This window comes from Grampus griseus (assembly GCF_964374135.1).
Source record: "Grampus griseus genome assembly, chromosome: 19".
NCBI classification, from domain to species: domain Eukaryota; kingdom Metazoa; phylum Chordata; class Mammalia; order Artiodactyla; family Delphinidae; genus Grampus; species Grampus griseus.
The window spans coordinates 4364231-4379403 of NC_139013.1; the positions used below are offsets into that span (position 1 = coordinate 4364231).

A 15173-nucleotide genomic window follows, 5' to 3' on the forward strand; every position below is an offset into this window, starting at 1 on the left:
ACAAACGTTGGAGAGCAAGGTGGCAATATTTAGTAAAACAGACCTATAGGTACCTGATGACCCAGCAGTTTCACTTCCAGGTAAACGCACATATAAAGAAAAATGTGTGTTATTATGTTTAATGCGTTTTTTTAAACATTTTTATTGGAGTATAATTGCTTCACACTGCTGTGTTAGTTTCTGCTGTACAACAAAGTGAATCAGCTATATGTATACCTATATCCCCATATCCCCTCCCTCTTGCTTCTCCCTCCAACCCTCCCTATCCCAGCCCTCTAGGTGGTCAGGAAGCACTGAGCTGATCTCCTTGGGCTATGCGGCTGCTTCCCACTAGCTATCGATTTTAAAATGAAGGGAATTCTAACACATGCTACAACATGGATGAACCTTATGGACGTTCTGCTAAGTGAAATAAGCATGACAGGAAAGGACAAATATTGTTTGATTCCACTTAAATGAAGTACCTAGGGTCATCAGATTCAGAGACAGAAAGTAGAATGGTGATGGCCAGGAACCGGTGGAGGAGAAAGAGGAAATTGTAGTTTAATGGGTACAGAGTTTCAGTGTTTTTTTTTTTTTTTATTTATTATCAGAGTTTCAGTTTTGCAAGATGAAAAACTTTGGTTGCACAAAATGTTAATGTACTTAACACTACTGAACTGCACGCTAAGAAATGGTTAAAATGGTAAATAAATTTTCTGTTGTGTGTATTTTACCACACACAGACTCCAAATCTCAGAACGGTCCCCTGAGGGTAACCACTCACGCTCAACTGGCTGATAGTATCACTGCAGGCTTGCCCCGCCCATCCCCGAGCGTCCCCACCCATCCCCACCCAGCCATTGGGTTGTCTTTTATTGTGGCAGCGTTCCCAGATTTGGTTTTTAGAGATGTATCAGCTCCAGCCCTACACAGCTTAAACTCAACCTCCCTGACTCTGATCCAGGGCTCCAGTTTCTGCTCCAAGAATTTGGTAAGTCTTGGGCAACCCCTCTTCTGTAGGAGACTGGGCGCTGAGTTCAGATCCTCCTACAGAGACCTCTGCAATCCAGGTGTGCAGCTGGGTCAGCCTGGCTCCAGCCTGAGGGTGGCAAGACTCATTTTCCAGATGAAAGCAGAAGGAGCTGGGAGCTGTGTGTGTGGTTGTGTAAGAAGAGGTGGGGGAGAGGGAGGTTGCATCAGTGTCTGGAGGCTCTAAGACTTTTTTTTTTTTTTTTTTTTTTTTTTTTTGCGGTACGCGAGCCTCTCTCTGTTGTGGCCTCTCCCGTTGCGGAGCACAGGCTCCGGACGCGCAGGCTCAGCGGTCATGGCTCACTGGCTCAGCCGCTCCGCGGCATGTGGGGTCTTCCCGGACCGGGGCACGAACCCGCGTCCCCTGCATCAGCAGGCGGACTCTCAACCACTGCGCCACCAGGGAAGCCCCAAGAGTCGTTTTTTTGATTGGTGTTCAAACAATATTAAAGCTTACCCTTATATAGGGTTTATGACATGTGGACCACTGATTTCAGTCTCGTGTATACTGTTGACCCTCCGGATCTGTGGATTCCTCCTCTGGGGGTACAAGTGGAGACGGTAAGAAACTTGAGCATTGCGGATATTGCGCCGAGGAGGAGGACTGTATGGTGATTTACATTAAATCGCTTTTGGGTTCGTTAACACCCAGCAACTCTGTGAAGCTGGCTCTACTATTTATCATTGGCTGAACTTTTGTTTCTTTTTTTTTTTCTTTTTTTAAAAAAATTAATTAATTTTATTTTTGGCTGCGCTGAGTCTTCGTTGTTGTGCGTGGGCTTTCTCTAGTTGCGGCGAGCGGGGTCTACTCTTTGTTGTGGTGCGCGGGCTTCTTATTGCTGTGGCTTCTCTTGTTGCAGAGCACGGGCTCTGGGCGCGTGGGCTTTGGTAGTTGTGGCACTCGGGCTCAGCAGTTGTGGCTCGCGGGCTCCAGAGCACAGGCTCAGTAGTTGTGGCGCACGGGGCTTAGTTGCTCTGTGGCATGTGGGATCTTCCTGGACCAGGGCTCAAACCCGTGTCTCCTGCACTGGCAGGCGGATTCCTAACCACCGCGCCACCAGGGAAGTCCTTGGCTGAACTTTAAAAAAAATGGTGGTAAAATACACATAACATAAAATTTGCCACCTTAACCAGTTTTAAGTGTACAGTTCAGTGATGTTAAGTATATTTACATTGTTGCACAACCAATCTCCACAGGCCTTATCATCTTGTAAAACTGAAACTGTGTCCTCATTTCACAATGACTCCCCATTTCCCCCCCACCCCAGACCCTAGAAAACCACAATTCTACTTTCTGTCTCTAATCAAATGAGTTTGACTACTCTAGGTACTTCACAGAAGTGGAATCATACATATTTTGTCTTTTTGTGACTGGCCTATGTCACTTAGCATAATGTCCTCAAGGTTCTATCATGTTGTAGCATGCATCGGAATTTCCTGTCGTTTTTTTTTTTGGCTGTGCCACGCGGCATGCGGGATGTTAATTCCCAGACCAGGGATCGAAATGTGCTCCCTGCAGTGATATCGTGGAGTCCTAACAACTGGACCACCAGAGAATTCCCTTTCCTGTCTTTTTGAAGCTGAATGACATTCCACTGTATGTATAGACCACATTGTATTTATCCATTCCTTTGTGGGTGGACGTTTGGGTTGCTTCCGTCTTTCAGCTACTGTGAATAATGCTGCTATAAACATGGGTGTACAAATATCTCTCTGAGACCCTATTTGCAGTTCTTTTGGGTATATACCCATAGGGGGAATTGCTGGATCATATGGTAAATCCCTTGTTTAGTTTTCGGAGGAACCACCATACTTTATCTACAGCAGCTACTCCATTTTACTTTCCTACTAACAGTGCCCAAGGGTTCGTCAGCAGCATTTGAAAAAGAAGAAAACAGAGGTCCAGAGCAGTAAATGACTTGTTCAAAGGCACAGGGGTGTTGGTAGAGTCAAGATTCTAATCGTAGTTTCTTGGCTTTTTGAATGCTTGCTCTTAACCAAAATGCAAAACTTGGAGTATCAGGTACCGAAGCGCCCTGATGATCACTTTTGTTCACTGGGTCAGCCTAGCCCTATAGCCTTGTAGAGTGGAGACATTTCATGCCCCAAAGGAGCAGGACACAGAGTTCCATCATTTCTGATTCAGAATGAAGATTAGTCCTCCCTCCCTCCAGGCAGTTGGGAGCCACTCCGGTTTGATGTTTTCCCTGGGCTGGGCTACAGTCTGTCCCTCCCTGCAAATTCCATCTCGTTCTGCCCCAACTCAGAGTTCCAGTTCAATTTCACTCTGCAAGCCATGAAAGAGAAAGCTTCAGGTTTCAGGATCCTTGGTGTAGAAATGCATGGAGTGTGAGCTTGTTGTGGAATCCAAGTTCCTGTGCCTGATGCACAGTGAGGCCAAACAAATGGAAACATTGGTGTTTGGAGCAGGGAAAGGTTTATTAACTGCGAGGGTGCCACCCTCTTGAGAAGGTGGGAGAAATAGGTTGATCTCAAATCCACCTTGCTGGCTGGCCGGGTTGCAAGGTTTCTAAAGAAAAGAAGAGGAAAGGGGAGGCGATCTTTGTGATTTTAGTTTCTGGATAAGATCTCAGTTGCAGACTTCCTGACGGCATTTTTGTGACTCAGTGGGTCATTGGTGATTGTGATTGATCTATGTGTTCCTGCAAAGCAAACTAGTACGTCAAGGTCCTGTGATCCCTTAACTTCTTTCTAGAAGAGAGCAAAAACAATGGTTGAGGCATTTTGTTATTTACTTAGAGCCTACGTGACAAGTTAAGAATTTCAAGCAGGTTGGTCCCTGCTGTTTTTTCCTTTAAGGCCACTGGTACTGCTTTCCCTTTGTTTCTGCATACCCTCACTTCCCTGACTAGTAAGTGCTGGAGTCTGCTCTTCGGAACTTGGGAAGACCTGGGAGACAGAATCCTTTCTTTACAAACCAATGAGGGGACACGAAGAAACTTTTGTATGAGGAGGGTCCTGCAGGGTCCTGCCTGAGTTCAATCCCCCTTTTCTTTGGTACTCCTCAATCCTGAGGGGAACAGGGTTGAGACAAGAAAGGGAATAAAGTTTTGGATGGAGAGGTGAATCATAAACTCAGCAGGGGAACTCGGTTTTACAGGGACTTGGTTTCATTGCGCTGGTCACCGAGCCCCTTAAACTGTCACTTCTCTCACATCAAGGAAGGGAGGGGATAAAGATGATAATAATAAATTTCCTTGTTTTATAGAAGAAAGGAGGACAAAGTGGTATATAGTTCATGCAAAATCAAACAAGCTACACATCACAGAGCTAGATTTGAACCAGCAGAGCTGGTTGATTTCTTTTCGTTTTTTAAATTTATTTTATTTATTTATTTTTCTTTTTTTAAAATTAATTTATTAAAAAAATTTTTGGCTGCGTAGGGTCTAAGTTACTGTGTGCAGCCTTTCTCTAGTTGCAGTGAGCGGGGGCTGCTCTTCGTTGTGGTGCGCGGGCTTCTCATTGCTGTGGCTTCTCTTGCTGCAGAGCACAGGCTCTAGGCGCGTGGGCTTCAGTAGTTGAGGCTCACCGGCTCTGGAGTGCAGGCTAAGTAGTTGTAGCCCATGGGCTTAGTTCCTCCGCGGCATGTGGGATCTTCCCGGATCAGGGCTCAAACCCATGTCCCCTGCATTGGCAGGTGGATTCTTAACCACTGCGCCAACAGGGAAGTCCAGTCTGCTGAGTCTTAATTGCCTTCAACTCAAAACAGTCCACATCCCCAAATGGCACATTTTGGGGATACATAATCTGTTCCCCCTGACTTCTCTTCGAGCAACTCTTCCAGTAACTTTGAAATACGTTAAAAGTCTTCTTTATGTTTGAAGAAACCAAAGCTCAGAGACAGAGAACTTGCCCAATGTGTACTTGACCATCTGCTCCCCATAACTCCATTGTTCTGTGGAATTGAACTCCCAGGGCCAGGGCTGGATGGACATTCTTGATGGCTTTGTGTCTTGCTTTCTTAGCAGATTGTAGCCTCCTCAACTATGTCTAAGATGCTGTGTCAGGATGTTTACCAATTTGGTCAGAAGCTGATCCGCAGGCGGCCTCTGGAGCCCAGGGAAGAGTCTGAGAGCCGCATGGCTCGTTGTCTGAACACCTTAGACCTGGTGGCCCTGGGCGTGGGCAGCACCTTGGGAGCTGGTGTGTACATCCTGGCTGGTGAAGTGGCCAAGGACAAAGCTGGGCCAGCGATTGTCATCTGCTTCCTGGTGGCCGCCCTGTCTTCTGTGTTGTCTGGGCTCTGCTATGCAGAGTTTGGGGCCCGGGTACCATGCTCCGGTTCTGCATATCTCTACAGCTATGTCACAGTGGGACAACTGTGTGCCTTCATTACCGGCTGGAACCTCATACTGTCCTATGTCATCGGTGAGATGATGGGAGTGGGAGGAAGGTGTGGGGCTTAATTAAGATCAGGAAATTAGGAGGTGGGATTTAGGTCTTGACTCATTCGTGAGAAATTTGTTATCCACCTTGTGGGGTGAAGTGGGTAATGGTGTCAGGAAACCCCCACAACTTCATTCTCCTCTGCTCTATCCTATTTTCCTTAAATTACGGGGCCTAGAACAAAGAAGGAAAGCAAAGTGTATGTAGGGAGTGGGTGAGAGGGAGGCATGTCCCACAGGCTCATCCCCTCACCATGTGGAAGTCTCTCCTCAGTTGTTGCCTTCATGGGAGTTTCCTTTGCTACTTGATTTAAAATTTCAAACCTCATCTCCCAGACTTTTCACTCCCACTTAACCTGTTTTCTTTTTCTTTTTTGCATAACATTGATCTCCTAACATTAAACAGTTGACCTATTTAGTGGATCATCTGGGTCTACTGTCCCCAGCCCATGAAAAGAAACTCTTAGAGATTAGGTATTTTGTGTGTGTCCCCCCACCTCTCCCAAATCCATCCCATGACGCGTGGTAGGGGTTCAGTTAATGTGTGTTAATAAATATTCCTTCTGCTGCTGCTGCAGGCACTGCCAGCGTGGCCCGGGCCTGGAGCTCCGCTTTTGACAGCCTGACTGGGAACCACATCTCTCACGTGTTACAGGGAGCTTTCTCTCTGCACGTGCCCTACTCCCTGGCCAAGTACCCAGACTTTTTTGCGCTGGGCTTGGTACTGCTGCTTACGGGTGAGACAGGGTTCAGTGATAGGATGGGAAGAGTGGGGTGTGGGGGGAGAGCTGGGGTGGGAAAGGCTTGGGATGGAAGAATGGTGGGGGGATTATGACTGGGAAGAGGGGTCTGTGGTATGAGAGACAGGAAGGCAAGACGTAGACCGTTGTTTCCCACTGTTGGCACCACTGACAATTGGGGCTGGATCATTCTTTGGTGTGTGGGGCTGTCCTGTGGAGTTTTTTTTTTTGGCCGCGCTGCGTGGCATTGTGGGATCTTAGTTCCCCAACCAGGAGTCAGACTTGTGCCCCCTGCAGTGGAAGCGTAGAGTCCTAACCACTGGACCTCCAGGGAAGTCCGAGGTTTTTTTTGGTGGTGGTTTTTTTTTTTTTTTAAATCATTGTCGGATGTTGAGTAACATCCCTGGCCTTTATGTACTAAATACCAGGGTCGCCCACCCTCCAAATTGTGTCAATCACAGTGTCTCCAGACATTGCTAAAAGTCCCCTGGGGGCCAAAATCACCCCAGGGGAGAATCATTTATTTAGACCAGTGAGTTTCTTCCTTTGTACTGAGATCAAAGATTTTTTTTTTTTTAATTGACAGGAAATTCGTATAGCATAAAATTAACCATTTTGTTATTTCCCCAGCTTTACTGACATATAATTGATACACATTGTATAAGTTTAAGGTGTACAGTGTGATGATTTGATAGACCTGTCTACTGTGCGATGACTGTCACAATAAGAAATTAACCATCTGAAAGTGTACGATTACGTGGCACTTAGTACGTTCACAATGTTGTGTCACCATCACCTCCCTCTAGTTCCAAACATTTCCATCACCCCAAAAGGAAATCCCATCCCCGCTGAGCACCCGCTGCCCAATACCCCAGCCCCTGGCAACCACGAGTCTGCCTTCTGTGTCTATGAATTTGGTTATCTTGCACGTTTCCTATTCCACCTTTCCCACAGGAGTGCTGGCTCTGGGAGCTCGCGAGTCGGCCCTGGTTAACAAAGTGTTCACAGGCTTGAACCTTTCGGTTCTCAGCTTCATGGTCATCTCTGGCTTCGTCAAGGGAGATCTGCACAACTGGCAACTCACAGAACAGGACTACAAATTGAACACATCTGGATCCAATGACACCTCTAGGTTAGGAGGGTGTCCTGGACCATAGTAATGCTGGTGGGGGCACGTGTGCAGAGCTGGGAATACGGTGGGGACTAAAGAGATCTGGGCTGAAGGATCCAGGCGATGGGGTCCTCCTGGAGCCCAGAACTTGCGGTATTAACCAAAAAGTCCAGTACAGATGGCTGAACACAGCTCCCCCACATTCTTTCTTGCTCCTTCTCTCACCATAGATTGGGCCCTCTGGGTTCTGGAGGGTTTGTGCCTTTTGGCTTCGACGGGATTTTCCAAGGAGCAGCTACCTGTTTCTATGCATTTGTTGGTTTTGATGCCATTGCCACTACAGGTAACGTGGTCATTGTGTGTCCCATCAGGGGTTTGGGCACAGATAAGGCTGCCCTTGGGCATAGGGGTTTCTTTTGGAGGTTCAAGAGGAAAGTGAATTTTAAAAAAATTAATTAATTAATTAATTAATGGCTGCGTTGGGTCTTCGTTGCTGAGTGCAGGCTTTCTCTAGCTGCGGTGAGCCGGGGCTACTCCTCTTTGCGGTGCGCGGGCTTCTCATTACGGTGGCTTCTCTTACTGGGAGTACAGGCTCTAGGCGTGTGGGCTCAGTAGTTGTGGCTCGCGGGCTTAGTTGCTCCGTGGCATGTGGGATCTTCCCGGACCAGGGCTTGAACCCGTGTTCCCTGCACTGGCAGGTGGATTCTTAACCACTGCGTCACCAGGGAAGTCCGGAAAGGGGATTTTTGTATTTCATCACAGTGTGTTTTCCTGGCCCAATGCTTCCTCCCATCCTGCAGGGGAAGAAGCCCGAAATCCTCAGCGATCCATCCCCTTGGGCATTGTGATCTCGCTCTGCATCTGCTTTTTGGCATATGCTGGTGTCTCGGCGGCACTCACCCTCATGGTGCCCTACTACCAGATTCATCCTGACAGCCCCTTGCCACACGCTTTCCTCCATGTCGGCTGGGCCCCTGCCAGATATGTCGTGGCTGTTGGCACCCTCTGTGCTCTTACATCCAGGTCAGTGTCAGAGCTTTCTCCCCATCTACTGTCAGATGCTCAGGTATGCCAGCCCTTGGGATTGAGAGACAAGAGGGAAAGACACCTTACCCCACGTGGACTAGGGAGCAGACACCCCAGTCTGTCCTGCTTATCCACGTCCTCACACATGTTCCCATTTTCTCTTCTAGCCTCCTGGGTGCCATGTTCCCTATGCCTCGTGTCATCTACTCAATGGCAGATGACGGGCTCCTGTTCCGGGGACTTGCCCAGATCCATGCCCGTACACGCACCCCCATCATGGCCACCTTGGCTTCTGGAACTCTTGCAGGTAAATAAACAGTGCCCATTCCTTCTTTGATCAGTTTTCTTAACTTGGATATTTCTACTGGATTTTCACTCCCTCTCCACCTTGTTTGTGCCCTCGTTCTAGGGGTCATGGCATTACTTTTCGAGCTCAGCGATCTCGTGGACCTCATGTCAATCGGAACCCTGCTGGCTTATTCCCTGGTGTCTTTTTCTGTTCTTGTCCTCAGGTGAGACTATGCTACACCTTGGCTGGGGGTCTTTGACTCGTGGGGATTGAAGGGGAGATCATCGTCGTTTGCCTTCATGCTGCCTTCTAAACGTCCCGCTAGGCTTAAGTTGGGCGAGAGGTGGATTAGACCGCTTGACGCTGGATGAGTAGGGGCTGCTGTTCATATTGACTTAATACCTCTAATTCAGGTACCAACCAGACCAGAATTTAAGCGAGATTGAGAAAACAGAGAAAGAAACTGAGATGAAGCCTGTAGTTGAAGAAAGCCCTTTGGAATCTGTACCTGAAGCAGGAACCTCAAAGATTCTCAAGAGTCTGTGTGACCCTCTCCACACCATCCCCACCCTGAAATCTGGCCAGATTATCTATGGAAGTGCCTCACTCCTTGGTGAGCAGGGGGATTGCTCTTTGGTGGTCTTCTGAAATGGACAGGATAGGACGGGAGTGTGTATATTGGCAGTTGAGGCATCTTGGAGATAGGATGGCCCTTCGTGAGGTGGGCAGTTCTGGGAAGGGGCGTGACCCAAGGTCTTGAGCTATTTGACTTCCGGAGTTGAACCTGTTCTCCTCCACCCTGACCCTTGCAGTTCTCCTGCTGACGACCCTGAGCCTGATACTGGCCCAGTGGCCCAGCCACGTGTTCTCTGGAGACCCCGTGTATACGACAGCAGCTGTGCTGCTGTTACTGCTCACCACCGGGCTCACTGTCATCATTTGGAGGCAGCCCCAGAGCCCCACTCCCCTTCACTTCAAGGTAGGTGACCTTACGTGCCCACCTGTCCACCTGAGTGAGTGAAGTCTGTCTGCATGCTTCGAGACCTAAACATCCTTTGCCGGACCAGGGAAGAAGGGGAGTTATTAAAACTCAGGGACCCCTCCCTGATGCACACTCAGTGCTTTCCATGCCCACCTGCAGTAGGCACTGAACACACAGCCTGAGTAGGACTGAAGTCTTCTCGGCCGTGTGGGGTAGAGGCCTGCCTTTCAGACGCCTGTGGTGTGTCCAGGGAATGGCTGACTTTGCCCGCAGGTCCCTGCGTTGCCTCTTCTCCCGCTCATGAGCATCTTTGTGAACGTTTACTTGATGATGCAGATGACCTCTGGGACTTGGGCCCAGTTTGCTGTCTGGATGGTGATTGGTAAGTGGCTTTCTGGGATTAAAAGGCCTCTTGAGTGGCTGAACCCAATCCTCTTTCTACTACCTCTCCCCGCAGACTGTGTCAGACACCATAGTAGCAGGCCTGTTGGGCATTTGTAAGCGGGGAGAGCACCTACTTTTCCTTCTCATTGTCTTATTTCTCTACTAGGATTTGTCATATACTTTGGATATGGCATCCGACACAGCTTGGAGAAGAATAATCAACAGCCACCAGCCTCCAACTCCCAGACTTTTGACAAAAACATCCCTGGGGCTGAATCACCTTAACCACAGCAATAGACGCTGTGTGGAATCCCACCGTGCACTGGAGGTATCTTCTGGTTCAAGGGGCACTTTGAGGCTCTATGGAGTGTGAAGGTGGGATGAATTTACAGCCCTATATTTAATGCCAGTGGACAAAATGACTTCTATGTTGTATAATTTTTAAGTAACCGTTTCAAAGCATTATATATACATATACATATATATACACACACACACACACACACTCAGAAAAGTGCATGCTTCATACCTGTGCAGCAAGATGAATTTTCACAAAGAAAGTACACGGTAACCAGAAACCAGAGAAAAAATAAAATATTAACCTGCATGTAAGAAGTATCTTCTTGTGCCTTTTTCCAGCAAAAACACATAGATTTGCCACACGGGAAGAAAACATAGGTAACTATATATTGTGTCAAGAGTTGCACTGTATTTATTTACTTTTTTTGTGGTATGATTCTCCATTTTATTAATCTTCTTTAATGATATTCAATAACTTTTTTTTTTTTTTTTTTTTGCGGTACGTGGGCCTTTCGCTGTTGTGGCCTCTCCCGTTGCGGAGCACAGGCTCCGGACGCGCAGGCCCAGCGACCATGGCTCACGGGCCCAGCCGCTCCGCGGCATGTGGGATCTTCCCGGACCGGGGCACGAAACCGTGTACCCTGCATCGGCAGGCGGACTCCCAACCACTGCGCCACCAGGGAAGCCCCAATAACTCTTTGTTATTATTTCCAAAGAGCTGAGTGGAAATTATTCCTAAATATTTTAAAATTTTGATGCCGTTGTATTATTATTTCTTTGGTTGCACCACACAGCTTGCGGGATCTCAGTTCCCAGAACAGGGATGGAACCTGGGTCACAGGTTCCCGAAATCCTAACCATTAGGCCACCAGGGAACTCCCAATGCTGTTATAATTTTTTCTCTCCTTTTTGTTACTGGTGAAATGAAAAACAATTTTGTGTGTTTATTTAAAACTTTCTTTAAAAAACTAAATATATACAATTTTTAATTTACAGTCATACCTCAGTAAAGCTGGAATACAAATAGGGAAATTGGATGACTTTATCACATTCATCATTTATTTTTAAGATAACATCATACAGTGATTCTTAAACTTATTGGATTTTTGATACCTCCATATTTCCACTGGGATATTTTAATACACATCTGCTGTCTTCACACATTACTCGTTTTTTAAAAAATGAGCTATAGTTGATTTACAATATTAGTCTCAGGAGTACCACACAGTGATGTAATATTTTATAGATTATATTCCATTTAAAGTAATTATATATAATGGCTTTATTTTCCTGTGCTGTACAATATATCCTGTAGCTTATTTTATACATAGTAGTTTGTATCTCTTAATCCCTCACCCCTATTTGCCCTAACCCTTCTCTCTCCCCACTGGTAACCACTAGTTTGTTCTCTTTATCTGTGAATCTGTTTCTCTTTCGCACACATTCGTTTATTTTTTAGATTCCACACGTGATATTACGCAGTATTTGTTTTTCTCTGACTTATTTCACGAAGTATAATAACCTCCAGGTCCATCCTGTTGCAAATGGAGAACTTTTTTTTTTTTTATGCCTGAGTAGTATTCTATTGTATTTATACACCACACCTTTTTTATCCATTCATCTGTTGACAGACACTTGGGTTGCTTCTGTATCTTTTCTATTGTAAATAGACATGCTGCGAACATTAATGCTGTGAACATTGGGGTGAATGTATCTTTTTGAGTTAGTGTTTTTTGCTTTTTTCAGATATATAACCAGGAGTGGAATTGCTGGGTCATATGGTAGTTCTCTTTTTACTTTTTGGGAAACCTCCATACTGTTTTCCATAGCAGCTGCACCAACTTCAGTAGACATTCGCTTCCCATCTTCGGTGCCTCATCTCTTCTGTTTACCTGCAGGCTTGAAGCACAACTGTACTCTCTTTGTCTTCCATGTCCACAGAGGTCCTGCCTGTGGGCCAGTCTGGTTAATTCCAGCTAAGACTTCTGTCAAAGTATTTAAATACTCTTAATTTTTTCCATTATTTGAAATTTCACAGTTGGCTAGGTCACTCATTACATAATAATTTAAAAAAATTTTAAAAAATATTTATTTGGCTGCATCGGGTTTTAGTTGTGGCATGTGGGATCTTTTGTTGTGGTGGGTGGGCTCTTTGTTGCAGCGCGTGGGCTCTCTAGTTGTGGTGCAAGGGCTCTAGAGTGCACAGGCTCAGTAGTTGCAGCACGCAGGCTAAGTCGCCTTGTGGCATGTGGGATCTTAGTTCCCCGACCAGGGATCAAACCTGAGGCCCCTGATTGGAAGGTGGATTCTTGACCACTAGACCACCAGGGAATTCCCTACCCAATAATTTAAAGAATATGAATTCTGTCTAGCAAAAGATGGCCTGTTCCTCCCGGATAACCACGTATAACCTAGATGTGGAAGTTTTCAATGGATTTGTGCATGAGTTTTGCTTCATACGGATACTGGAATAATCCCCACACCCTGCCAAAAGAAAAACGAAAAACAAAATAACACAGCCAGTCAACAATGTAATTTTCGCTAAGGAGCTCCTGAGAATAAGAGGAGGTTCTTTGGGAAAGGTGATATGTGTCTATGGAAAACTTTCTTTTAAGTGATTAAAAAAAAAATTTTTTTTTTTTTTTTTTTTTTTTTTGGGCCGTGCTGCAGGGCTTGTGGGATCATGGTTTCCCGACTAGGGATTGAACCTGGGCCCTTGGCAGTGAAACTGCAGAGTCCTAACCACTGGACTGCCAGGGAATTCCAATTTTTTTTTTTTTTTTTTTTTTAGGTAAGAAGTGGATTTATTTAGAGAGAAACACACTTCCCAGACAGACTGTGGGTCATCTTGGAAGGTGAGAGAGGCATCAGGGGTACGGGGTTGTCGGTTTTTATAGGGGTGGGTAATTTCATAGGCTGAGTGGGAGGAGTATTCCAGCTATTTTGGGGAAGGGGTGGGGATTTCCAGGAATTGGGCCACTGCCCACTTTTTGATCCTTATCAGTGTTGGAGCTGTCACGGTGCCTGTGGTTACATCATTTAGCTTGCTGATGTGTTACAGTGAGGGTATACTGTATACTGAGGCTCAAGGTCTAGTGGAAGTTGATTTGTCTACTATCTTGGAGCGACTTGGTTCTAGTCAGTTTATGTCATGTCCTCGGGCTATGTCATTCTTTCAAAGGTTATGCCCTGCCCCTTCCCCTCCTATTTCATTCCCCTCTCAGATTTTACTCCCTATTCTTATGGGAAGCAGAGGGTTGATGGTCATCTGTAACTGCTTCAAGGCTGAGTAGGGACAATGACCCTTCCTGTCCGGGAGTAAAAATCTCTGGATGCCTGATCGAGGGGCCCAGGGGCAGGACAGCTCCTTGTTTTAAGTCAGTATGGGCTGGAATCCTCACATAGCCATACATCTTGATGTGGAACTGCTGTAACTGCTTCCATAGCCTTTCTATGATCTCCTTGATGAGGAAGCACTTTTTCTAACAGCATTAGAGCACAAAAATATCTATCTATAAATGACGAGAGATTTTAGATGCTATCCCTTCCCAGGCAGTCTCCCAACCAGGTGTTAGAGTGCCCAAAAAGTTGTCTCAGAAACGGCACAGAATGTGTCCCCAGTGGTGTTGACGATGAGAGGGAGCTGGTCTAGCTTATCACTGTCCCTTCGTGGCTTGCCAGCTGAAACCGTGGAACTCAGATTTGGGACTTGAACCCACGCACTGGGAATTGAACCCAGCCAAAACCCAGACTGGGACTTGAACCCAAGGTCTTTATATATTTATTTTTTTTGCGGTACGCGGGCCTCTCACTGTTGTGGCCTCTCCCGTGGAGCGCAGGCTCAGCGGCCATGGCTCACGGGCCCAGCCGCTCCGCGGCATGTGGGATCTTCCCGGACCAGGGCACGAACCCACGTCCCCTGCATCGGCAGGCGGACTCTCAACCACTGCGCCACCAGGGGAGCCCCCAAGATCTGTAAATTGAGATCACACACCTGGTCTCAGGACTTAATGAAGTTCAGGTTCTTGATGTCTCATCACAGAAAGAATTCAGTGAGAGACAAAGTGATAGGTAAGAAGTGGATTTATTTAGAGAGAAACACACTCCACAGACAGAGTGTGGGCCGTCTCAGAAGGCGAGAGAGGCCCTGAAAAATTTTAATTAATGCTGTAAAATAGTATATTCTTTTAAGTGGGAATGTTGAGTCAAAGACATGCACGTTTAAAATGTTGCCAAATTTCAGAAGAAACAAATACGACATCCACACAGGTAATTAAAGTATTCCTGGTATCACATTAAACAAGGAAAAAGAAACAGACAGTGTTACTTTATTCAGTTCAGGATATCCAAAATGTTATCATTTAAACGTATCATGTAAAACTCACTAATGCGATATCTGACCTTTTTTACTTCTGAACAGTCTTCAAATCTCAGTGTGTATTTTACACGTACTTTACCACCTGGCCACGCTTCAAGTGCTCAAGATTGTATGTGGCTGTTGGTTACCAAACTGGATAATGCTGACCTAGAATCTTTTCCCAAGCTTACCTATTGGTTCAGTGCAGCAGTCAGGTAAACTCTGGTCCGTAGCTCAAATCTTTTGACTGTGGCCCTGATTCTGTTTGGTTTAGAGGCTGAGTGGTTTTTATTCTTAAAAGGTTGTAAAAAAAAATAAGAATAAAAATAAAGAGGAACATGTGGTCCAGAGCATATGTGGCCTGCAAAACCTAAAATGTTTATTATTTGGCCCTCAACAGAAAAACTCTGGCGAGCCCTGGTCTGGGGTAACCGAATGCACACGTTTATTCTATTTATTTGCAATGTCAATGCGTTCAAGTTGCTTTGCTTTTGTGATGTTTCACTTTAGCCACACATGCCTAGAAGAGACTGGAAGCATCTCTAGTGACCTTTGACTTCTCTTTGC

The 15173-nt window shown here is 46.2% G+C and overlaps 1 protein-coding gene across 1 annotated transcript; it reads left to right on the forward strand.

The window, feature by feature from the left end:
* Positions 1-1488: 1488 nt before the first annotated feature.
* LOC309837034 (cationic amino acid transporter 3-like) lies at positions 1489-10234 on the forward strand (the record flags this gene model as incomplete). The annotated part of the gene is made up of 12 exons (XM_082677315.1): positions 1489-1572; positions 5001-5400; positions 5996-6154; positions 7112-7289; positions 7499-7611; positions 8069-8291; positions 8462-8601; positions 8704-8806; positions 8997-9196; positions 9396-9562; positions 9839-9947; positions 10116-10234. The coding sequence occupies 12 exons, from the start codon at positions 1489-1491 to the stop codon at positions 10232-10234; spliced, it is 1995 nt and encodes a 664-aa protein (XP_082533441.1).
* Positions 10235-15173: the final 4939 nt, after the last annotated feature.